General features: G+C 44.3%; 1 protein-coding gene across 8 annotated transcripts in view; it reads right to left on the bottom strand.

Annotated features, from left to right (window-relative positions):
• The window catches only part of BIN1 (bridging integrator 1), a 177,038-nt gene that overhangs the window by 63,508 nt on the left and 86,376 nt on the right, over positions 1 to 27,154 (bottom strand). For all 8 annotated transcript variants that reach the window (XM_040358225.1, XM_040358226.1, XM_040358228.1 and 5 more), the window contains exons 5-6: positions 21,774 to 21,869; positions 1,102 to 1,209 (exon numbers count right to left, since the gene is read on the bottom strand). In XM_040358225.1, coding sequence (XP_040214159.1) covers positions 1,102 to 1,209; positions 21,774 to 21,869 — 204 coding nt within the window. The remainder of the gene's footprint in view (positions 1 to 1,101; positions 1,210 to 21,773; positions 21,870 to 27,154) is intronic.

The following is a 27,154-nucleotide window of genomic DNA, read 5'->3' as shown; positions in this document are numbered from 1 at the left end:
ACAGCACCCCTGACAATCCCATGAGGCAGAAGGTTCTTTTACATTAGCATACCAAAAAAATGTATATATATATATATATATATTTTTTTTTTTTTTTTTTTTTTTTTTTATGTTGCGCAAGTTGCAATAGAAACAATATATATATTATACATACACACAGTATCTCACAAAAGTGAGTACACCCCTGACATTTTTGTAAATCTTTTCTTATATCTTTTCATTTGACAACACTGAAGAAATAACACTTTGCTACAATGTTGTGTAGTGAGTGTACAGCTTGTATAACAGTGTAAATTTGCTGTCCTCTCAAAATAACTCAACACACAGCCATTAATGTCTAAACCGCTGGCAACAAAAGTGAGTACACCCCCAAGTGAAAATGTCCAAATTGGGGCCAATTAATAATTTTCCCTCCCTCCAAGGTCTCAGGTGTGAATGGGGAGCAGGTGTGTTAAATTTGGTGTTATCGCTCTCACTCTCTCATACTGTTCACTGGAAGTTCAACATGGTACCTCTCATGGCAAAGAACTCTCTGAGGATCTGAAAAAAATAATCGTTGCTCTACACAAAGATGGCCTAGTCTATAAGAAGATTGCCAAGACACTGAAACTGAGCTGCAGCACGGTGGCCAAGACCATATAGCGGTATAACAGGACTGGTTCCCCTCAGAACAGGCCTCACCATGGTCCACCAAAGGAGTTGAGGTCACGTGCTCAGCGTCATATCCAGAGGTAGACGAATGAGTGCTGCCAGCATTGCTGCAGAGGTTGAAGGGGTGGGGGGTCAGCCTGTCAGTGCTCAGACCATACGCCGCACACTGCATTAAATTAGTCTGCATGGCTGTCGTCCCAGAAGGACGACAGCCATGCAGGGGGACAGCAAATGTACACTGTTATACAAGCTGTACACTCACTACTTTTACATTGTAGCAAAGTGTCATTTCTTCAGCGTGGTCACATGAAATAAAAATAGTTACATAAATGTGAGGGGTGTACTTACTTTTGAGATTCCATAGGTTGTTGGGATTGGCATTCTGCGGTCATGTAAACTGCGTATGGCTCAAGGCTTTCATTGTTGTCACACCAAGAAGGAAAAACGTACCTTGGCAATTTTAGTGTCATCCTTTTTTTTCGCATTTTGTAGGGATTCGAAGTGATGTCTCGCACTGTCGTAGTCCACAAGTTTCCTTCCCCGCTTTGCAATCCGTGACTGAAACGATACATACATTTTAATTCATCGATTTGCTTCCCATGACTTACTGAAGAATTTTTTAAATATTGCCCCACCCACAGTTTGCGGCGGGTGCAGGCCGCAGCGGTCACTTGAGGGGCGCAGTTCTCCCCCCCCCCCTACCTTTGAAAAATGCCGCTCAAGGAAAACGCATTGTTTGCCTCGCGGCAGTTACGCCCCCGGACCACAGCTGCAAAATTCCCTAGCTGAATTGGGGACATGGACAGAAGGGGGAGATAGAGAGCAGCAGGATCAACCAGGTTTTTGCAGAATACAAAAAATTAATAACATAGTGGCCGAGTATGAATAGCATGGAATACACCATTTGTCAGGGGCGGCCGTCCATTAAGGGCATATGTGCGTCGCCTTCCCTTTCCATCACCGCTAACCAGGCATCTACAGGGAGTTTCCCGGTGGGCCGCTTTCAATGACAGCCTGTCAAAGTAATGTCTGCGCAGCTCGCCCCTCCACTTCATGCAGTGATGCGAGAAGGATGAGAAAAATAGAGGAGAATAAGTGAAATAATAAAATAGGAGGACTCCTTATGTTATTCTACTTATGTTTTTTTGCACAATTGCGTATAGTTTATATACTGTTTTTGTGCTTGTTTGCAAACTTAAAGTGGGCCGGTCTGCGATTCGGCACTGCGTCGTTTTAAGCAACAATTGCGCGGTCGTGCGACGTGGCTCCCAAACAAAATTGGCGTCCTTTTTTCCCCACAAATAGAGCTTTCTTTTGGTGGTATTTGATCACCTCTGCGGTTTTTATTTTTTGCGCTATAAACAAAAATAGAGCCACAATTTTGAAAAAAATGCCATATTTTTTTCCCTTTTGCTATAATAAATATGCCCAAAAATATATAAACAAAAAAATATTTTTCCTCAGTTTAGGCCGATACGTATTCTTCTACCTATTTTTGGTAAAAAAAAAAAAAATCACAATAAGCGTTTATCGATTGGTTTGCGCAAAATTTATAGCGTTTACATAAGAGGATAGTTTTATTGCATTTTTATTAATCATTTTTTTTTTTTTACTACTAATGGCGGCGATCAGCGATTTTTTTCGTGACTGCGACATTATGGCGGACACTTCGGACAATTTTGACAAATTTTTGGGACCCATGTCATTTTCACAGCAAAAAATGCTATAAAAATGCACTGTTTACTGTGAAAATGACAATTGCAGTTTGAGAGTTGACCACTAGGGTTTAAGTGTGACCTCATATGTGTTTCTAACTGTAGGGGGCGGGGCTGGACGTGTGACGTCATTGATCGCCTTTCCCTATAAAAGGGATCACACGATCAATGACACAGTGAAGAACGGGGAAGCTGTGTTTACACTCACCTCTCCCCGTTCTTCAGCTCCGGTGACCGATCGCGGGACACAAGCAGCGATCGGGTCCGCGGGTCACTGAGCTTTGGACCGGGACGCGCACGACCCCACGGCAGGACTAAAAGAGACACGTACAGGTACGCGATTGTGCCCAGCCGTGCCATTCTGCTGTATATCGGCGTGAAGGGGTCCTTAAGTGGTTAAGCAAATGATTAGAGCCATAGGCTGGGCTCGGGTCGCAGAGTAGTGCACTCAGGCGTCCACCCAGGAGTGTGAAAATAGCGAATGAATATTTGCTATTCTAACACTGAATCGGCTCTCTGCCGATCAGGAAGCGCAGGTGTGAGACGCATTTCCTAATAGGCTGTAAAGAGAAGCGTACCGATTGGTCGCCGAGGATAAGGGAGGAGACGGAAGCCGCTGAGCAGGGAAAGGAGATACCCATGGAGGAGAGCCAGGGAAGCTGTCCATGGTTGAGGTACCGTATTTATCGGCGTATACCGCGCACTTTTTTGCCCCCCTAAAATCAGGGGAAAATCGTGGGCGCGTGATATACGCCGATACTGCTGTTCCCGGGCGCCGCCGAAATAGGCCGAGCCGAGTGTACTGCACATTCGGCTAGGCTCGGCCACGCTCGGCTCCGCCCGCAGCCACGCGAGAGAAGCCGAGACAAGCCGAGAGGAGCAGAGTGTACTGCGCACTCGGCTAGGTTCGGGCCACGCTTGGCTTCGCCCGCAGCCATGCGAGAGAAGCCGAACACATAGGAAATCCGACTCCTCTCGGGTGGGCAAAGGCGCCAAAAACGGACACTCACAACGCTGGACGAACCCCGCGAGGAAGCCGCAGACGGACACCCACAAGGCTGGACGGACCCCGCGCAAGGCCGCAGACGGACACCGGACAAGGCCGCCGATGGACGCAGGGCAAAAATTTTAGTTTTTATTTTTTTACTAAGGCCCCTTTCACATTGGGGCGTTTTTCATGTGGTACAGCGCTAAAAATAGCGCTGCTATACCGCATGAAAAAAATCATACCCTGTAGTCTTCAATGTGAAAGCCTGAAGGCTTTCACACTGAAGCGGTGCGCTAGCAGGAGCGCTCCAAAAGTCCTGCTAGCCGCATCTTTACCGCGGTATAGGAGCGGTGTGTTCACCGCTCCTATACCGCGCCTTCCCATTGAAATCAATGGGAAAGCGCGGTAATACCGCGGTAATATCGCCCGCAACGCGGGCGGTATTAACCCTTTTTCGGCCGCTAGCGGGGGTTAAAACCTCACCGCTAGCGCCAAAATATTGCGGTAAACACGACGGTATAGCCGCGCTACAAATAGCGCAGCTATACCGTCACCGCGGCTCCACGCTGCAATGTGAAAGCAGCCTTAAACTACCTTTCTAGGTTTGGGGTGTGCGTTATACGCCGGTGCGCGGTATACCACGATAAATACGGTAAGTAGGGAACTGAAGTCCTTATTGCATGCATATAGTAGGTATGAAACATTCATAAGCAATATTTCACATTTTGTAAATGGGTGGGTTATAGGGTGATGGCGCTGCTTATATTTGTTTAGTAATTATATACACTATATCCTGTGTATGATAGATTATCACATTTGTAGGGGAGCTCCAGATGTTTAGGAGAGACCAATGGGAGTGGGTCTCCTAGACCTGTATACCGTTGAACCAAACGTACAGGTGCTACCCCCTGTTGCTGTTTATAATCAACACTGGTGACCCAATGATTTATTGGTAGTCCCAGGGGAGTTGATAACCGTGTTCCAAAGGAGTGTGTGGACAGCCAATAAATCGTATTTTAATCGTATGTACCTATATTGCTGCAAATAGGTGTATCCCAAAAAGGTGTCTCAAGTGAATAAAGTGTAACCTCTGAGTGTTAGTGCGTGCGGTGGCACACACTTCAGTGTTCCGTGAGAACCAAACAATGATATAAAAAGCACTAAAGATATATTAATAGTAAAGTGTCCCCTTGGGTACTATTGGTGATGTTCAGGATTGACACCCTGAAACAGAGGTGAATACAGGGTGACAAACACGTTGGGTGTATATAAAATATTATTGCTGTGGGTCTAAATGTAGATTAGCTCTATCTAGCGCAATAATGAAAATGAAAAGGATGAGAAATGAAAAATAACACTGCAAAGTGATATAAAACTACTGACAATTGACGTCAGCTTTGAAATCTAAAATAGTGTACAAACCAAAACAATATAATTGTGATTAGATGCCTTCCCTCTAGAGGGTGCACAGAGAAAAATGTTAAATATTAATATATAAATTAAATGTTGTTTAAATGTGAAAAAAACAACAGCATTGAAAAGTGAACATGTGAGGAGTGAAGTTGACCGTCCAAACTAAATTGTATAAAATACACAAACAACCCTCAGTGGGTGACAATGCTTGTTTGCTGAGACGATCTCTCAAATGAACGTGAACTCAAAAAGCCAAACTAATGTTCAGTTTGGAAACAATGTATCACTGATACCAAAGTACATATTAAAGTGAAAACAAAAGTAGTGACTTCATGTGGCTATCTTCTTGTTGGGTTTTATGGTGACTTATGTGCTCCCCCTGTTGGGTCCCCACTCACCGGACGTTGGCACCCCAAGGGGCAAAAGGCAATGGTGGTGGTACCTCGATGTTGGTGGTTGGTTTTTATTTCCAAATGGCAATGAGATTCTTTGCCGTCTCTCCAGAGGGGGAGGGTAAGAAATCCAAGCAGCTTCCAGGTGTCCCAAGGATGGTAATCAAAAAGGAAAGAAAAAAATCCACATAGCGTGACACTGCGTTGTGCAAAAAGAACACTCTTCTTTATTTAAAAATATTGTAACCACGTACAATCTGCTGATAATGTGGTGGTTTGAACAACTTCACCAGTAATCCCAAATCCCCGTGGGCTTTAGCAGAGAAGTGATTTCTTAAAAAACATTCACAGGGTATGTTTTACAAAGGGAAGAAACAGTGGAATGTAAAAAAAGGAAAAAATTAAAATTAAAAAATAAAAATCAAGAGTCCATTAGGTCAATTTGCAGATGAAAATAAAAGTAAGCTGCAATGGCTTATTGGTCCCTGTTATCCGGTCCTGCTCTCGAGCTGTTTAAGCGGAGCCTGTGTCATACGGTAATGCTGTGCAGTCAGCAGCAAGCGTTCGTGGCTTCCCGTACAGGTAGATCGCGGCTCGGAGGACTCGGATACAGTCAGCTGTTGGGCCGTACGTGCGTGTATGCTTGCGTCTGGGTCACCTGACGCGTTTCGTCGTAAGACGTTATCAAAGGCGATTCAAGCTTCAGACGCACGTTCATGATTTTTATACACGGCTGTAGATGTGTCCCGCCTGTGATGAGGAATTTGATTGCTGGCTATACATTTGCTGACATCCCATAGTCCTCCCACCCGTTAACCCTTGGTATGATCAAATTATTTGTAGGGTGAGGGACACAACCAGCGCCGAAAATAAAAATGAAATAAAATATCGTATATATTAGTATAATAGACAGCTTGGCTGGCTGCTTAATTAGTGGTATCAGAATGGGAACATGTAACAAGTTTGAATCTTAGATTGAAACTTCTAATCTGTCATAGGTTATGAGATGCATGCATCCGCCAAGAGAATCAATATAAACATATATATAATATTCCCAATATAAGTGACACTTTAGAAGAAGAATTATATATAATGCGCAATCGTATATGCATTTCCCTGGCTCAGTCAGTGTAGGGAAGAGATTTAGAGTGGAAAAAAGAAAAAAAAATATATATATATATACTCAATGGTACATGCATTTACCCTGGTTCAAACAGTTTAGGGGGGAGTTTGAAGAGGTAATATCTGGCTAGAAATGCAAGAGTAGTATTTCAATTAAAGTGCATGGTTAAAATCAGAGTAGGGGACCACTGACCCTCTTCCGTTTTTTTCCATGATAAAGTCAATTGCATACAAAGGGCTAGTTGAATATTGGGATGAGTTATCCTATATACATAGTGTACATGTCCTTAATAACGGCATCCTCCATTTAATCATGGGGGGGGGATTTTAACCCCTTTGTATAGTATGTTATCATACCGGAGCTGTCCACTAGGTGGACAAAGTACACACATGGAGGGACAGGGCTGGCCAGATGTACTTTCCTGATTCACCCCAGCTAGAAATGTCTGTTATAATGACAGAGCATGAATTGGAAATGTATATGAGATGCTAAACATAAAATATTTAATAGAATATGAAATAAACTATGGGAGAGCTTTTTAATGTTTATTACTGTATCCTGGGCGGGCTCTATTGCTTAAAAATAGGGCTTTTCAATTTAGAGTGTAGGAGAGACTGTGGGCTATACCTAGATCTAGCTTCCTACCCCATTAATTATATCTGTGGGGCAGGAATACATGGAATCCAGGGATATAATGGATTTTTTACCCGAACCCCAAACTTTTTTATTTGGGAAATAGAGGAATGAATTGGTGATTTTCAATTTAGGTTGTGGTTTTTAAATTGGTTCTTTGTGTGCTGCGATTTTTATTGGTTTCTTATACTCTTGGTCTTGAGGGAAGGAGTTAATATTTAGAAGTGGGATTCTTCCATTAGTTTTTTCCGAGGTTGATTAATGGGAATTAGGATGTAATTGGAAAAGAAGAAATATGTTATGTCCGAGATATTTATGAAGTTCAGATTTCACAAGGGTTTTTTGGATTGTAGATGGTCTTGTTGCTATTAGAAGTTGGAGATGAAGCAATTTAGATCTATGTCTAAGTTGAGGCCTCTAGGTGCCAGGGATCCCATCTTATGTATCCATCTGGTTTCGTTTTGTGACACTTGTACCTTTTTGTTGCCACCCCGCCAGTGTTCCTTGATGATGTCAATCCCAAAAAAGGTCATGCAGCTTGGGTCTTTCTGGTGTTTCTCTGCAAAGTGTCTCGAGAGGCTGTGCTTAGGGAACCCTTTTTTGATGTTCTTGATATGCTCCCTAATTCTTACACGCAGGGCCCTGGTGGTACGACCTATGTACTGAAGGTGACATGGGCACTCAATGACATAGGTCACATGCGTGCTATTGCACGTGATCAATTCTTTTATTTGGTATTCCTGGTTGTATACTGTGGATTTGAAGGTGGTCTTTCTCCGGGGTTGGGGTCTGTTGGTTCTACATGGAAGGCAACGTTGGCATCTGTAGAAACCTTTAAGGTCTGGACATATGTTGATGTTTTGAGGGGGATCAAGTACATTATGTACAAGGTGTGTCCTTAAAGTAGGAGCTCTCCGGTAAATGAACTTGGGGCGGGGTGGAAGAATGTTGGCTAGTGTTCTGTCTTCTCTGAGGATGGGCCAGTACTTTTTAAAAATCTTCTCCACTTGTTTATACTGATTGTTGAATCCAGTAATAAAGGATAAATCTACTTTGGTTACTGTTGGGGATTTCTTTTTCTTCAGCAGTGTTTCTCTGTTAATTAGTCTGATGTTATTTTTTAGTTTGGTCAGTAGTTCTTCTTTGTAACCTTTTTCAATGAATTTTTTAATGAGTACTTCTGCTTGTATATCATCTTCTAAGCGTCGACAGTTTCTCCTCACTCTCAGCAGTTGCCCTTTGGGGATATTACCTATCCATTGAGGGTGGTGACAACTAGAGGTGGATATGTATCCGTTTCTGTCGGTCTTTTTGAAAAATGTTTTTGTGCAGAGTTCCCCATTGTGCTTGAAAATCTGTAGATCCAGATAGTCGACAGATTGGTTATGCCATTTCCCCGTAAAGGTTATACCAAATCTATTACTGTTTAGTTGCTGTATGAAGGTTTCCAAACTGTCTGCTGTCCCATCCCAGAGGATGATAAGATCATCGATATACCTTCTGTAATGCCGTAGCTGAGGAATATTCTGCCCGTATACATATTCTGATTCCCACATGTCCATAAATAAATTAGCTACACTCGGGGCGTAGCGAGCCCCCATCGCTACGCCCTTTTTTTGTACATAGAACTGTTTCTTGTACCAAAAATGGTTGTTGGACATGGCCATCCTCAAGCCCTCTAGTATGAATGTTATTTGTTCTTGCTTCATTTGGGTAAGTTCGTGTAATGCCTTTTCAACCCCTTTTAGTCCATCTTGTTGTCTTATACTTGTATACAGCGAATCTACATCTATTGTTGCCAGCAGTAGATTGTTGGTGTCCTTAATGTCCCCAAGTTCTATCATTAATTGGGTGCCATCCTTCAAATGAGATCTCCCTTTGGTTACCAATGGTTTGAGAAATTGGTCCAGGTATTCTCCTAACCGCGAGAATATAGAATTTATGCCGCTCACGATTGGTCTTCCTGGCGGTTTCTGTAGCCTTTTGTGGATTTTTGGCACCTGGTATATTACTGGTGTCTTTGTGGACTCAGATATTAGATACTTTGCCTCTTTAGCATTCAAGATTCCCAATCTCACTCCCTTCTGGACATATTTGGATAGTTGTTTTTTATATATGGGTCCTGGGTTCTTCTTCAATTTTACGTATGTGTCAGGTACATTTAACAAATTCTCCATTTCAGCCTCATAGTCTGTTTTGTTAAGTATAACTAACCCCCCCCCCTTGTCCGCAGGTCTAATGACAACTTGCTTCTTTTCTCCAATTTGTTTTATTATTTTCCATATATTCTTATTGCCTCTCGATTGCTTTTTTTCCAGGGTTTCAATGTCTTTTTCCACCATTTTTCTAAAGGCGTTAAGACATTGATTACCAGGGGTTGTTGGGTTATATAACGATCTGTTTTTTAGGTTAGTATGAGTATACTTCTTAGGTTCTGATGGGCGTTCATCCTTGTTTAAGGTGAAATACTTTTTAAGATTTAACTTCCTCATATATTTTTGTAGATCTATATATGTATCAAATTTATTTAGGGTTTTCTCAGGGGCAAATTTTAGGCCGAGGTCTAATGCTTTCCATTCCTCATCTGAGAAAGTGGCACTACTGAGATTAAAGATACCCTCCCCTAGTACTCTCTTTGCCTTTTTCTTCTGCCCCCCTCCCTTTCCTCTTGTGCATCTCCTCTTTGTTGGTGCCACTCCGCTGTGGTGTCTGTTCTCTCCCAATTGGGAATTCTGCCTGGTCTCCCATTCATTGGCTGGTTCCGTTGGGTATATGGGTCTATGGCTTCTTGATGTCTTTCTCTGTCTCTCGGTGTATTTTCCCATCCATTGGCTCCTCCCCGATTCCTGGTGTGCCCTGCCCACCGGGGGTTCCTGTATGGGGTGTTGGGTTGCCGTCTTCCTTGAGGTCTGTTGTTGTGGTTCCCTCTCTGAAAACCCCCATATTCTGTTCGTTCTCTTTGGTAGGGATATTGTCTTCCTTCTCCATATCCCATGTTAGGGGATCTGTATCTTCTAGGGGTGTTATGGTGTTCATTGTTCCCTCTTCCCGACTCTCGTCTTCTTCTTGGTTCTCTCATATCCATTCTAGGTCTTGTATGTTGATTAGTGTCCATTCTCGGATGTTGTTCTGGGGTCAGTTCAAACCTCAATCTAGGTCTACCAGCCAATTCTTCTGGTTCAATGTCCTCTAAATCCTCACTAGAATTTTCAGACAGGGAATCTTCATCTAATTCAAAGAGGCAATCTTCCTCCACTTGCCACTTGTATACTTTGTTGTTCTTATAATCCAATACATCCCTTAGGGATGTATTGGATTATAAGAACAACAAAGTATACAAGTGGCAAGTGGAGGAAGATTGCCTCTTTGAATTAGATGAAGATTCCCTGTCTGAAAATTCTAGTGAGGATTTAGAGGACATTGAACCAGAAGAATTGGCTGGTAGACCTAGATTGAGGTTTGAACTGACCCCAGAACAACATCCGAGAATGGACACTAATCAACATACAAGACCTAGAATGGATATGAGAGAACCAAGAAGAAGACGAGAGTCGGGAAGAGGGAACAATGAACACCATAACACCCCTAGAAGATACAGATCCCCTAACATGGGATATGGAGAAGGAAGACAATATCCCTACCAAAGAGAACGAACAGAATATGGGGGTTTTCAGAGAGGGAACCACAACAACAGACCTCAAGGAAGACGGCAACCCAACACCCCATACAGGAACCCCCGGTGGGCAGGGCACACCAGGAATCGGGGAGGAGCCAATGGATGGGAAAATACACCGAGAGACAGAGAAAGACATCAAGAAGCCATAGACCCATATACCCAACGGAACCAGCCAATGAATGGGAGACCAGGCAGAATTCCCAATTGGGAGAGAACAGACACCACAGCGGAGTGGCACCAACAAAGAGGAGATGCACAAGAGGAAAGAGAGGGGGGCAGAAGAAAAAGGCAAAGAGAGTACTAGGGGAGGGTATCTTTAATCTCAGTAGTGCCACTTTCTCAGATGAGGAATGGAAAGCATTAGACCTCGGCCTAAAATTTGCCCCTGAGAAAACCCTAAATAAATTTGATACATATATAGATCTACAAAAATATATGAGGAAGTTAAATCTTAAAAAGTATTTCACCTTAAACAAGGATGAACGCCCATCAGAACCTAAGAAGTATACTCATACTAACCTAAAAAACAGATCGTTATATAACCCAACAACCCCTGGTAATCAATGTCTTAACGCCTTTAGAAAAATGGTGGAAAAAGACATTGAAACCCTGGAAAAAAAGCAATCGAGAGGCAATAAGAATATATGGAAAATAATAAAACAAATTGGAGAAAAGAAGCAAGTTGTCATTAGACCTGCGGACAAGGGGGGGGGGTTAGTTATACTTAACAAAACAGACTATGAGGCTGAAATGGAGAATTTGTTAAATGTACCTGACACATACGTAAAATTGAAGAAGAACCCAGGACCCATATATAAAAAACAACTATCCAAATATGTCCAGAAGGGAGTGAGATTGGGAATCTTGAATGCTAAAGAGGCAAAGTATCTAATATCTGAGTCCACAAAGACACCAGTAATATACCAGGTGCCAAAAATCCACAAAAGGCTACAGAAACCGCCAGGAAGACCAATCGTGAGCGGCATAAATTCTATATTCTCGCGGTTAGGAGAATACCTGGACCAATTTCTCAAACCATTGGTAACCAAAGGGAGATCTCATTTGAAGGATGGCACCCAATTAATGATAGAACTTGGGGACATTAAGGACACCAACAATCTACTGCTGGCAACAATAGATGTAGATTCGCTGTATACAAGTATAAGACAACAAGATGGACTAAAAGGGGTTGAAAAGGCATTACACGAACTTACCCAAATGAAGCAAGAACAAATAACATTCATACTAGAGGGCTTGAGGATGGCCATGTCCAACAACCATTTTTGGTACAAGAAACAGTTCTATGTACAAAAAAAGGGCGTAGCGATGGGGGCTCGCTACGCCCCGAGTGTAGCTAATTTATTTATGGACATGTGGGAATCAGAATATGTATACGGGCAGAATATTCCTCAGCTACGGCATTACAGAAGGTATATCGATGATCTTATCATCCTCTGGGATGGGACAGCAGACAGTTTGGAAACCTTCATACAGCAACTAAACAGTAATAGATTTGGTATAACCTTTACGGGGAAATGGCATAACCAATCTGTCGACTATCTGGATCTACAGATTTTCAAGCACAATGGGGAACTCTGCACAAAAACATTTTTCAAAAAGACCGACAGAAACGGATACATATCCACCTCTAGTTGTCACCACCCTCAATGGATAGGTAATATCCCCAAAGGGCAACTGCTGAGAGTGAGGAGAAACTGTCGACGCTTAGAAGATGATATACAAGCAGAAGTACTCATTAAAAAATTCATTGAAAAAGGTTACAAAGAAGAACTACTGACCAAACTAAAAAATAACATCAGACTAATTAACAGAGAAACACTGCTGAAGAAAAAGAAATCCCCAACAGTAACCAAAGTAGATTTATCCTTTATTACTGGATTCAACAATCAGTATAAACAAGTGGAGAAGATTTTTAAAAAGTACTGGCCCATCCTCAGAGAAGACAGAACACTAGCCAACATTCTTCCACCCCGCCCCAAGTTCATTTACCGGAGAGCTCCTACTTTAAGGACACACCTTGTACATAATGTACTTGATCCCCCTCAAAACATCAACATATGTCCAGACCTTAAAGGTTTCTACAGATGCCAACGTTGCCTTCCATGTAGAACCAACAGACCCCAACCCCGGAGAAAGACCACCTTCAAATCCACAGTATACAACCAGGAATACCAAATAAAAGAATTGATCACGTGCAATAGCACGCATGTGACCTATGTCATTGAGTGCCCATGTCACCTTCAGTACATAGGTCGTACCACCAGGGCCCTGCGTGTAAGAATTAGGGAGCATATCAAGAACATCAAAAAAGGGTTCCCTAAGCACAGCCTCTCGAGACACTTTGCAGAGAAACACCAGAAAGACCCAAGCTGCATGACCTTTTTTGGGATTGACATCATCAAGGATCACTGGCGGGGTGGCAACAAAAAGGTACAAGTGTCACAAAACGAAACCAGATGGATACATAAGATGGGATCCCTGGCACCTAGAGGCCTCAACTTAGACATAGATCTAAATTGCTTCATCTCCAACTTCTAATAGCAACAAGACCATCTACAATCCAAAAAACCCTTGTGAAATCTGAACTTCATAAATATCTCGGACATAACATATTTCTTCTTTTCCAATTACATCCTAATTCCCATTAATCAACCTCGGAAAAAACTAATGGAAGAATCCCACTTCTAAATATTAACTCCTTCCCTCAAGACCAAGAGTATAAGAAACCAATAAAAATCGCAGCACACAAAGAACCAATTTAAAAACCACAACCTAAATTGAAAATCACCAATTCATTCCTCTATTTCCCAAATAAAAAAGTTTGGGGTTCGGGTAAAAAATCCATTATATCCCTGGATTCCATGTATTCCTGCCCCACAGATATAATTAATGGGGTAGGAAGCTAGATCTAGGTATAGCCCACAGTCTCTCCTACACTCTAAATTGAAAAGCCCTATTTTTAAGCAATAGAGCCCGCCCAGGATACAGTAATAAACATTAAAAAGCTCTCCCATAGTTTATTTCATATTCTATTAAATATTTTATGTTTAGCATCTCATATACATTTCCAATTCATGCTCTGTCATTATAACAGACATTTCTAGCTGGGGTGAATCAGGAAAGTACATCTGGCCAGCCCTGTCCCTCCATGTGTGTACTTTGTCCACCTAGTGGACAGCTCCGGTATGATAACATACTATACAAAGGGGTTAAAATCCCCCCCCATGATTAAATGGAGGATGCCGTTATTAAGGACATGTACACTATGTATATAGGATAACTCATCCCAATATTCAACTAGCCCTTTGTATGCAATTGACTTTATCATGGAAAAAAACGGAAGAGGGTCAGTGGTCCCCTACTCTGATTTTAACCATGCACTTTAATTGAAATACTACTCTTGCATTTCTAGCCAGATATTACCTCTTCAAACTCCCCCCTAAACTGTTTGAACCAGGGTAAATGCATGTACCATTGAGTATATATATATATATATTTTTTTCTTTTTTCCACTCTAAATCTCTTCCCTACACTGACTGAGCCAGGGAAATGCATATACGATTGCGCATTATATATAATTCTTCTTCTAAAGTGTCACTTATATTGGGAATATTATATATATGTTTATATTGATTCTCTTGGCGGATGCATGCATCTCATAACCTATGACAGATTAGAAGTTTCAATCTAAGATTCAAACTTGTTACATGTTCCCATTCTGATACCACTAATTAAGCAGCCAGCCAAGCTGTCTATTATACTAATATATACGATATTTTATTTCATTTTTATTTTCGGCGCTGGTTGTGTCCCTCACCCTACAAATAATTTGATCATACCAAGGGTTAACGGGTGGGAGGACTATGGGATGTCAGCAAATGTATAGCCAGCAATCAAATTCCTCATCACAGGCGGGACACATCTACAGCCGTGTATAAAAATCATGAACGTGCGTCTGAAGCTTGAATCGCCTTTGATAACGTCTTACGACGAAACGCGTCAGGTGACCCAGACGCAAGCATACACGCACGTACGGCCCAACAGCTGACTGTATCCGAGTCCTCCGAGCCGCGATCTACCTGTACGGGAAGCCACGAACGCTTGCTGCTGACTGCACAGCATTACCGTATGACACAGGCTCCGCTTAAACAGCTCGAGAGCAGGACCGGATAACAGGGACCAATAAGCCATTGCAGCTTACTTTTATTTTCATCTGCAAATTGACCTAATGGACTCTTGATTTTTATTTTTTAATTTTAATTTTTTCCTTTTTTTACATTCCACTGTTTCTTCCCTTTGTAAAACATACCCTGTGAATGTTTTTTAAGAAATCACTTCTCTGCTAAAGCCCACGGGGATTTGGGATTACTGGTGAAGTTGTTCAAACCACCACATTATCAGCAGATTGTACGTGGTTACAATATTTTTAAATAAAGAAGAGTGTTCTTTTTGCACAACGCAGTGTCACGCTATGTGGATTTTTTTCTTTCCTTTTTGATTACCATCCTTGGGACACCTGGAAGCTGCTTGGATTTCTTACCCTCCCCCTCTGGAGAGACGGCAAAGAATCTCATTGCCATTTGGAAATAAAAACCAACCACCAACATCGAGGTACCACCACCATTGCCTTTTGCCCCTTGGGGTGCCAACGTCCGGTGAGTGGGGACCCAACAGGGGGAGCACATAAGTCACCATAAAACCCAACAAGAAGATAGCCACATGAAGTCACTACTTTTGTTTTCACTTTAATATGTACTTTGGTATCAGTGATACATTGTTTCCAAACTGAACATTAGTTTGGCTTTTTGAGTTCACGTTCATTTGAGAGATCGTCTCAGCAAACAAGCATTGTCACCCACTGAGGGTTGTTTGTGTATTTTATACAATTTAGTTTGGACGGTCAACTTCACTCCTCACATGTTCACTTTTCAATGCTGTTGTTTTTTTCACATTTAAACAACATTTAATTTATATATTAATATTTAACATTTTTCTCTGTGCACCCTCTAGAGGGAAGGCATCTAATCACAATTATATTGTTTTGGTTTGTACACTATTTTAGATTTCAAAGCTGACGTCAATTGTCAGTAGTTTTATATCACTTTGCAGTGTTATTTTTCATTTCTCATCCTTTTCATTTTCATTATTGCGCTAGATAGAGCTAATCTACATTTAGACCCACAGCAATAATATTTTATATACACCCAACGTGTTTGTCACCCTGTATTCACCTCTGTTTCAGGGTGTCAATCCTGAACATCACCAATAGTACCCAAGGGGACACTTTACTATTAATATATCTTTAGTGCTTTTTATATCATTGTTTGGTTCTCACGGAACACTGAAGTGTGTGCCACCGCACGCACTAACACTCAGAGGTTACACTTTATTCACTTGAGACACCTTTTTGGGATACACCTATTTGCAGCAATATAGGTACATACGATTAAAATACGATTTATTGGCTGTCCACACACTCCTTTGGAACACGGTTATCAACTCCCCTGGGACTACCAATAAATCATTGGGTCACCAGTGTTGATTATAAACAGCAACAGGGGGTAGCACCTGTACGTTTGGTTCAACGGTATACAGGTCTAGGAGACCCACTCCCATTGGTCTCTCCTAAACATCTGGAGCTCCCCTACAAATGTGATAATCTATCATACACAGGATATAGTGTATATAATTACTAAACAAATATAAGCAGCGCCATCACCCTATAACCCACCCATTTACAACTTCTGGTTTCTTTGAAATCTGTTAGGGAGGCAGCAGCTTAATACCCTCCTATCCTAAGCGCGGATCTCCCCAATTTAAATATTTCACATTTTCCTGGCTAAAATAATAATAATCAACTTTCACTTCCTTCAGGATATATAATGAATAGGAAAATATGTGCAAAGACACATTTTTTTACATTTCCTTTTAATTTGACCGACTTGTCCGACCACATACCATAAAACAGGACGGTTCTCACATAAGGCGCGTCCAAAAATAGTTTGAAGGTTTTTAAAACCAACTTTATAATAATATTCGATTGTTCAGAAAGTAGAATCCCATAAACTAAAAAAAAAACACATTACATAAAATAATAAATATCGTTATAGTCCAAGGTATGTGTGGATCCAAATCTTATGCCGCGTACACACGGTCGGAAATTCTGACAGAAAAAGTCCGATGTGAGCTTTTGGTCGGAAATTCCGACCGTGTGTAGGCTCCATCGGACTTCTGCTGTCGGAAATTCTGCCAGCAAAAAGATTGAGAGCCGTTTCTCAAAATTTTCCGATCGCCTTAAGCAATTCCGACGCGCAAAATTCCGACGCATGCTCGGAAACAATTTGACGCATTCTCGGAAGCATTGGACTTAATTTTCCCGCCTCGTCGTAGTGTTGCACGTCACCGCGTTCTTGACGGGTCGAAAGTTCAGAGAACTTTTGTGTGACCGTGTGTACGCAAGCCAAGCTTGAGCGGAATTGCGTCAGAGAAGAACCATCCAAAGTTTTTACCGACAGAATTTCCGCTTCGTGTGTACGGGGCATAACAGGAAATGTCAACAAATTTGAATTGTTAACCTATCCGACCTTGAAACACTGGGCCAGATTCAGGTAGAATTGCCCAGGCGCAGCGTATCAGCGATACGCTACGCCGCCATACCTTACCTGGCGTATTTTGAAATTCGAAAAGATTTCGCGCCGTAAGTTACAGCGGCGTAGTTTATTTCTCGGCGCGTATTTAAAATTGGGCGGGAAGGGGGCGTGATTTATTTAAATGAAGCGTGTCCCCGCGCCGATTGAACTGCGCATGCTCCGTTTTGAAATTTCCTGCCGTGCTTTGCGCGAAATGACGTCGCACCGACGTCTTTTTTTGAACATCGACGCGAGTTACGTCCTCTCCTATTCACGGACGACTTACGCAAAAAAAAATATTTGAAATTCGACGCGGGAACGACGGCCATACTTTAACATGGCAGGTCTATCTATACGCCACGAAATGGCAGCTTTAACTATACGCCGGGAAAAGCCGACTAGCAACGACGTAAGAGAATGCGACGGCCGCGCGTACCTTCGTGAATCGCCGGAAAAAGCTAATTAGCATACCCGATGCGGAAAACTACGCAAACTCCACCCAGCAGGCGCCGAAGTATTACACCTACGATCCGAAGGCGTACGAAGCCGTACGCCTGTCGGATCGAAGCCAAAAGCCGTTGTATCTTTGTTTGTGGATTCAAACTAAAGATACGACGCGGCAAATTTGAAAGTACGCCGGCGTATCAGTAGATACTCCGGCGTACTTGTACTGTGAATCTGGCCCACTGTTCTTAAAGCGGAGGTTCACCCTAAATTAAAGACCACCTTAATCACAGGGGATAAGTTCGCTGTCCAAAATTTTTTAAATGAATTCCATACCTTGGCCCGGATTCAGGTAGATTTGCGAATTTTTTACGGAGGCGCATGGCAACGTTTTTGCCCTGCGCCCCCGCAAATTTACTGCGCTGCCCTTGATTCACGGAGCAGTAGCTCCGTAAATTGCGTGGGCGCGCCGGCAAAATGCCCGGCGTAAGCGCGCGCAATTTAAATGATCCCGTAGGGGGCGGGAATCATTTAAATTAGGCGCGTTCCCGCGCCGATCGTAGAGCGCATGCTCCGTCGGGAAACTTTCCCGACGTGCATTGCGGCAAATGACGTCGCAAGGACGTCATTTGCTTCAAAGTGAACGTGAATGGCGTCCAGTGCCATTCACGAATCACTTACGCAAACTACGTAAATTTGAAATTTCGCGACGCGGGAACGACGGATATATACGCAACATTGGCTGCCCCTGCTAATAACAACGGGAATGCCACCTAGCGGCCATCGCAAGAATGCAGCCTAAGATATGCGGGCATAAGAGCCTTATGCCGCGCATATCTTAGGCTGCAGTCGGCGTAACAAGGTTCCTGAATCAGGAGCATTCGTTACGCCGGGGCAAGTAAGCAATTGCGCTGTGTAACTATGGTTACACAGGCACAATTGCTTCTTGAGTCCGGGCCATTGATTTCTCCTTTGTGAACCAGGCACTTCCTGGTTCGGCTCCCACGGGAGTGGGCGTGTCGCTATAGCTGCGATCGGCCCATTGATTTCTGGGGCAAGTTTTGCAATGTCTCCTGGGAGCACAGCGTGACGCTGCCCAGGAGACGCTTCCTTAGCGCTGAACAGAAGAACTCTCGCGTGATTTCCTACATCACATGACTCTTGCAGCCGATCATGTGACTAGGGTGGATACAATTCCCGCCATTTTAAGTGATGGCAAACAGGTGATGGCAACTGTGTAGTGTTGACGGCGCCGCTCGCCGTCAACACTGCACATGCGCGGGATAGAGCGGTGAATGCTGGGACATCAGCATTCACCGCATCCCGGAAGGATTTGGTTGTGGGCTTCAGAGTGCCCACAAGCAAGATGGAAGCGTCCATCCAAAATTTTTATAAATAATCTTTTGCGGCTGAATCAGAATGCTGGCGGCTATAATATTAGGACACGCGAGTACCCTATTATCTAAAAAGGTAAGAGCGCCAGAAGCATCTGAAAATAGAAACAAAATAAAAAATAAAATAAAAAAACGTATTCCCGCAGAACCCCCGCTTTAACAGTTAAAATTAACTCCATAACCCGGGACATGGATTACTCTATACCAGCTTAGCTCCCAAAGAGTTAATAATTGACCTTTATAATTTATATTTACCTCAATCTGCACTGGAATGTAACAATACCGTCTTCCAGTCTACCTAATGCAATGAATGCAACATGTAGCCAAGGTATTGATGTGCTGTTAGTTTCATTCCGAATTGAAATCCAAGCTAATTTTTTGTTATTCAGAGATTCAAAATTAGAATAATTTTTAAATTAAATTTTCCCTTTTGAAGAAAATAAAAGAATAGAAAATACTATAATAGAAAATAAGAATATACCGTATATACGCCACATTTTTCAGCCCTTTCAGCCCTTTTTTTAGGGCTGAAAACACACCCCTTTGGCTTATACTCGCGTCAGTGTACCTGAAGGGCTGGGAGCGTCCATTGTTTAAAAGTCGCGGCTTCCCCCTGGTCCCTTCCGTGATGGGCGTTTCCCAGCAGGCACTGTGTTCAGTGTTCCGCCCATCACGGACGTTCTCTTGTCCGAGGATGAAAAGACGTCGGTAAATGGCGGAATACTGAACACAGTGTCTGCTGGGAAACCGAGTCCGAGGATGAGAAGGCATCCGTGATAGGCTGCTGGGAAACCGAGTCCGAGGATGAGAAGGCATCCGTGATAGGCTGCTGGGAAACCGAGTCCGAGGATGAGAAGGCATCCGTGATAGGCTGCTGGGGAAACAACTATCACAGAACGAGACCAGGAGGAGACCGCGACTTTTAACCACTTAAGCCTCGGACCAAAATGCTGCTAAAGGACCCGGGAAGGTTTTGCGATTCGGCACTTTAACAGACAATTGCGCGGTCGTGCGACGTGGCTCCCAAACAAAATCGGCATCCTTTTTTTCCCACAAACAGAGCTTTCTTTTGGTGGTATTTGATCACCTCTGCGGTTTTTATTTTTTGCGCTATAAACAAAAATAGAGCGACAATTTTGAAAAAAAATTCTATATTTTTTACTTTTTGCTATAATAAATATCCCCCAAAAATATATAAAAACATTTATTTTCCCCCTCAGTTTAGGCCGATACGTATTCTTCTACATATTTTTGGTAAAAAAAAAAAAAACGCAATAAGCGTTTATCGGTTGGGTTGCGCAAAATTTATAGCGTTTACAAAACGTGACAGCGACATTATGGCGGACACTTCGGACAATTTTGACACATTTTTGGGACCATTGTCATTTTCACAGCAAAAAATGCATTTAAAATGCATTGTTTATTGTGAAAATGACAGTTGCAGTTTGGGAGTTAACCACTAGGGGGCGCTGAAGGGGTTATGTGTGACCTCATGTGTGTTTACAACTGTAGGGGGGTGTGGCTGTAGGTGTGATGTCATCCATTATGTATCCCTATAAAAGGGATCACACAATCTATGACGTCGCCACAGTGAAGAACGGGGAAGGTGTGTTTACACACGGCTCTCCCCCGTTCTTCAGCTCCGGGGACCGATCGCGGGACTCCATCGGCGATCGGGTCCCGGAGCCTCGGACCGGGTCGCGGGCCCACGACTGGACAATAGCACAGCACGTACGTGGATGTGCCCAGCCGTGCCATTCTGCCGATGTATATGTGCAGGAGGCGGTCCTTAAGTAGTTAAACAATGAATGGACGCCCGCAGCCTGTCAAGAATTTCAAGTACACTGACTCGGCACAGTGAGGCAGCAATGGGCACAGTGAGGCGGCAGTGGGCATTCTTGAACCCCTTTTCAACTTACAGTAGCTGCTGCATTCTCACCCTAGGCTTATACTCGATTCAATACGTTTTCCCAGTTTTTGTGGTAAAATTAGGTGCCTCGGCTTATACTGGAGTATATACGTTAATAGAGTAAAAACAAACAGAATATGACCCCAATAATTGTATAAGATCAGGAGGAGATCGCGACTTTTAAACAATAAATGGATGCCCGCAGCCGGTCAAGAATTTCAGGTACACTGACTCGGGCACAGGGAGGCTGCAAAGGTCACAGTGAGGCGGCAAAGGTCACAGTGAGGCGGCAATGGGCACAGTGAGGCGGCAATGGGCACAGTGAGGCGGCAATGGGCACAGTGAGGCGGCAATGGGCATTCTTGACCCCCTTTTCCACTTACAGTAGCTGCTCACCCTAGGCTTATACTCGAGTCAATACGTTTTCCCAGTTTTTGGAGTAAAATTAGGTGCCTCGGCTTATACTCGAGAATATACGTTAATAGAGTAAAAACAAACAGCATATGACCCCAATAATTGTACAAGTTATACTGGTGGTGCATTAGGTATAGTATTTGTTGATATGAGCTAAAATATGTTAATATAAACCGCGCACCCCCCCCCCCCCCCCCCAAGGTGGTGACCAGGGTAAGATACAGGATGGATGGACTGGACGGTTTTTAAGCAATTAAGGGCTCACAGGGTTCTAACTCATTGCCATCCCACCAAGGGAGTACCATCACTATGCTATAGCAACCAGAGTCCTACAAGCTGAAATACAGTCATGTTACGACTGGCTAGATCACCTTAATATCTGGAAACTGGCCGAGGTAGGTGTCCATGGTCAGGAGGGCCTGGTCTACCAACTTCTGATGGTAATCCGTCCACAAAAGGTCATTATTCTGTTAGGAAAAAGAATATATTGTTATTGGAAATAAGAAAATGGGATATACAGAATTAAGGCCTGTTGTGTAATTTTAAAAAACTTTATTCCCAAAAATTTGGGGATTTCCCATCATGCTCTGGGGGGTGGGAAGATAATCACATTTCTAAAGTGTTCCCTCTTGGAGGACAGCGATTACCATATTTATCGGCGTATATACGCCAGTAGTGCCAGTAGTGCTGTTCCCGGGTGCCGCCGAAATAGACCCAGCCGAGCCAAGTGTACTGCGCACTCGGCTAGGATCGGCCACGCCCGCAGCCACGCGAGAGGAGCCGAGAGAAGCTGAGACAAGCCGAGAGGAGCCGAGCGCCGCAGCCTAGAGCCGAGCCGAGTGTACTGCGCACACGGCCACGCTCGGCTCCGCCCGCAGCCACGCGAGAGGAGCCGAACACACAGGAAATCCGGCTCCTCTCGGCTCGGCCGAGGGGCCAAATGCTAAAACAAACACCGCTGCGACCCCCGGCAAGGTGACGGACACTCACAAGGCTGGACGGACCCCGCAAGGAAGCCGCAGACGGACACCTCCAAAGCCACAGATGGACACCCACAAGGCTGGACAAACCCCGTGCAAGGCCGCAGACGGACGCAGGGCAAAATTGTAAGTATACCCCGATAAATACGGTAATTACTTTTCGTTTTTTACTATTCTATAGCACTTTTATCCTGGGGGGGGGGGGGGGGGGACTCAAGCACTTTAGTTGCTGATGGGGCAGATGGTGAGGCCGCCATCTTGGACATGCTCAGTAGAAAATCATACTAGGGCCAATTTAGAGTCTAGCCCACGGATCTCCAAACTACGGTGGTCCACCTGTTGTGGAACTACACTTCCCATGAGGCATTGTAATACTCTGACATTTACAGACATGACCAGGCATGATGGGAATTGTAGTTCCTAAACCAGGGGTCTTAAACTGGCGGCCCTCCAGCTGTTGCCAAACTACAAGTCCCATGAGGCATTGCAAGGCTGACCGTTACAAGCATGACTTCCACAGACCTAAGCATGATGGGACTTGTAGTTTCGCAACAGCTGGAGTACCGCCAGTTTGGGACCCCCTGTCCTAAACAACTGGTGGGCCATAGTTTGGAGACCCCTGGTCTAGCCCATTAACCTAGCAGCACGTTTTTGGAAACCAACACAAGCACAGGCCAAACATGTAAACTCCATGTAGAGAATGCCCTGAACAGGACTTGAACCAGGAACCCTAGTCTTTGTTATACAAGTCTATGCCATGTGTACAATATGGGTGTGTGATGAATTACTCATATTTATCTATTTTCTGAGTGGTATTTATATTAGATGTGCACAAAGACCATGGATTACTAGAATCTGGGAACCGCGGCCTATTTTGGCAATGGAGAAGACGGCAAGTTGCAGGAAATGTCAGGAACTTGTTTGCACCAATTCCATGCATGTCATAACAAAACGCAATTTTACTTGCACATTAAAGCGGAGGTCCGCCGGAAAAAAATATATATATTAAAAGCCAGCAGCTACAAACACTGCAGCTGCTGACTTCATATATGGACACTTACCTGTCCAGGGCACCTGCGATGTCGGCAGCCGAAGCCGATCTGTCTGTCGGCTCTCAGCTGCCGCCATCTTCAGTAAGGGAATCAGGAAGTGAAGCCTTGCGGTTTCACTTCCTGGTTCCCTACTGCACATGCGCGACTATCGCTGCACGATCCCACTGGCCCCTACTGTCTTCTGGGGGGGGGGGGGGGCAGAGTGGCGTAGGTCACCTTGTGTACCGAGGTGCTGTATGCTTGGAAGTGGGAGCAGATACCTGGATTGTACAGGTTTGGCTTAAAGCGGAGTTCCGGACACAATTTCACTTTTTAAATATAAATACCCCTGTAATACACAAGCTTAATGTATTCTAGTAAAGTTAGTCTGTAAACTAAGGTCCGTTTTGTTAGGTTGTTACAGCATTTAGACACTTTATAAAATAGAAATTGACTGGGGCCATCTTAAGTGTGGGCATCATGAAGCCAGACTGTATGACTTCCTAGATTTCAGCCTTGAAAATCTCGCACATGCTCAGTGCTGCACAAGCAGTGTAATAGGTTTCAGATCAGGTTTCAGCACCTGTACTGTCCATGTCACATGATTCTTCGAGACTGGGGAGTGCACAGACTCCTGGAAAGTTACACCCACTACATTCCCAGGAGTCTGTGCGGTGTAGGTTAGGAAGCATTAAGCACCTAGGTGCAGGAAGAGGGGAGGTTAACTATTCTGCCTAGCAACAACACTTTGAAGGCATCTAAAAAAAAAATATTTTTTTCTTAAAGGACTAATGACATTTTTTTTTAAAACTACTGATGTAATGTTATATTTATGGGTGGAACTCCACTTTAAAGGCTCTTTTGCTGTAAGGCAGAAAGTTCGGGACTGTGGCAGAGGATTCCTGACTATCCATTCTGTGTTCTCAGACAGTCTGTGGCAGAGACTGTTTCTTACTGTCCGTGCATCATTCCGGCTGCTAGGCCATGTGAGAGGGGTCTATCCGGGTGAGCAACACCCACTCAGGATTGAGTGGTGAATACTGGAACTTTGAATACTTTTTGTGCATTCTGTACCGCGCAGTATTGCCAACCGTCCGTATTTTTACGAACAGTTTGTAAAAATGTTCACCCCCCCCCCCGTTCGTAAATGTCCGTGATTGAGGAAAAGTGGCAGTAAAAATAGCTGAGATCAGTTCGGCTTGGAACTGCGCATGGAGATTGGAGGCAGGGGGAGATGGTGGCTGCGGTGGCACCGTAGAAGGGGATTGAGGCAGGGGGCAATGGAGGAAGGGGGCGTTAGTGGCATCGCAGAGGGTGGGGATGGAGACAGGGGTTGTTGGTGGCACCGCAGAGGGTGATTGGAGGCAGAGGGAGATTGGAGGCAGAGGGAGATTGTGGCACCACAGAGGGGGGTGGAGGCAGCGGGTGTTGGTGGCCCTTATTATATCAAAAATAACAAAAATATATGTTTACCTTAAAGTGGAGCTCCGCTGAAAAAAAAAAAAAAAAAAGATTAAAAGCCAGCAGCTACAAATACTGCAACTGCTGACTTTTAATATTAGGGCACTTACCCGTCCTGGAGTCCAGCGCAGTCCGCAGCAGAGGACGAGCGATCGCTAGTCACTCTGCTGCCCCCCCCCCCCGCCATCCTCAGTGAGGAAACCAGGAAGTGAAGCGCTCCGGCTTCACTGCCCGGTTCCCTACGGCGCATGCGCGAGTCACGCTACGCCTGCCGATTGTTGGCTCCCGCTGTGTACTGGGAGCCGAGTGTTCCCAAAACACAACGGGGAAGGGGGGAGAACGGGAGGAGACTGTGGGGCAGATTCACGTACAGCCGCGCAAAATTGTGCGAGCGTAACGTATCTAATTTATGCTACGCCTCCGCAACTTACACGGGCAAGTGCTGTATTCTCAAAGCACTTGCTCAGTAAGTTGCGGCGGCGTAGCGTAAATCACCCGGCGGGTAGGGGGCGTGTATCATTTAAATCAAGCGCGTCCCCGCGCCAAACGAACTGCGCATGCGCCGTCCGTAAAATATCCCAGTGTGCATTGCTCCAAATGACGTCGCAAGGACGTCATTGGTTTTGACGTGAACGTAAATGACGTCCAGCCCCATTCACGGACGACTTGCGCAAAACTACGTAACTTTTTAAAATTTCGACGCGGGAACGACGGCCATACTTAACATTGGCTGCGCCTCATATAGCAGGGGCAACTTTACGCCGGAAAAAGCCTAACGTAAACGTCGTAACTTTACTGCGTCGGCCACGCGCACGTTCAGGAATTTGCGTATCTAGCTAATTTGCATACTCGACGCGGAATTCGAAGGAAGCGCCACCTAGCGGTTAAAAAAAAAATGCAGTTAAGATCCGACGGCGTAAGAGACTTACGCCTGTCGGATCTAATGGATATCTATGCGTAACTGATTCTAAGAATCAGACGCATAGATACGACGGCTCGGATTAGGACTTACGACGGCGTACACGGCACTGCGCCGTCGTAAGTCCTCTGAGAATCCGAGCCTGTGTGGCCGGAAGTGGGTGCAAATACCTGTCTTTAGACAGGTATCTGCACCCCCCCCCCCCCCTGAAAGGTGTCAAATGTGACACCGGAGGGGGGGGAGGGTTCCGATCAGCGGGAGTTCCACTTTAGGGTGGAGCTCCGCTTTAATATCTACCTTAAATCACATTGCTATTTGCCCAGCATACTTGCTTGTAGCCTAAATACTGAAATTTGCACCTAAAAATGTAATTTAGCAACTTTGGTGAAATGCCAGTAAAAAACGTGGCTGTAAATTTTTGGTGTCGTGCCAGTAAATTTCAATCTGGTAGGTTGGCAACACTTGTATCGCGTACCTGAACCTTCCCCCTCTCTCTACTTCCTTCACAAGTTTACGCAGCGAAAATAAAGCCTACAGTTGAAGGTTTTCCATCTTGTGTGGACATTCCAATTTCTATAGACTTCCTTCCCTGGACAACGAACTTCGAGGTAACGTGCAAAACCCAAAATCTAAACCAGCAGCTCCTACGGGGGTAGTGCTACACTCTCGCTTTGATATGCGAGTACTTTGGATTACGAGCGTTCTCCTGGAACGGGTTATACTTGTAATCCGAGGTTCCGCTGTATACGGGCAGTATGCTCATATGTGATATTTGTAGGGTTGTCCCGATACCGATACCAGTATCAGTATCGGTACCGATACCGAGTATTTGCGGGAGTACTTGTACTCCCGCAAATAACCCCGATGCCTAAATAGAATACTTGACCCCCCCCCCCCCCTGCCGCCGTCATATCGCAAAGCCGCTGCCGAGTTAATCACCGTGCGGGGAACATTAGAGTCAGCTTTCGTTTGAATAGCAGTTTTCCCCGCCGCGCATAGACACTCCCCATTGCTCGGGATTGGACGGATCTGTCCAATCGCGAGCAAGGGGGAGTGTCTCTATACACAGCGCGGCAGGGAAAACAGCTATTCAAACGAAAGCCGACTGTAATGTTCCCCGCGCGGTGATTAACGCGGCGGCAGCATCATTTAGGTACGGGGGACATGGCTGCATGTGGGGGGACATGGCTGCAATATGTTGGGGGACATGGCTGCAATATGTTGGGGGACATGGCTGCATTTGGGGACACATTAAAAAAAAAGTATCTGTATTCGGTATCGGCGAGTACATAAAAAAAAAAAAAAAAAGGTATCGGTACTTGTACTCAGTCCTAAAAAAGTGGTATCGGGACAACCCTAGA

Source organism: Rana temporaria, chromosome 6 (genome assembly GCF_905171775.1).
Source record: "Rana temporaria chromosome 6, aRanTem1.1, whole genome shotgun sequence".
NCBI lineage: Eukaryota > Metazoa > Chordata > Amphibia > Anura > Ranidae > Rana > Rana temporaria.
This window is presented reverse-complemented; position numbering and strand designations above follow the sequence as displayed.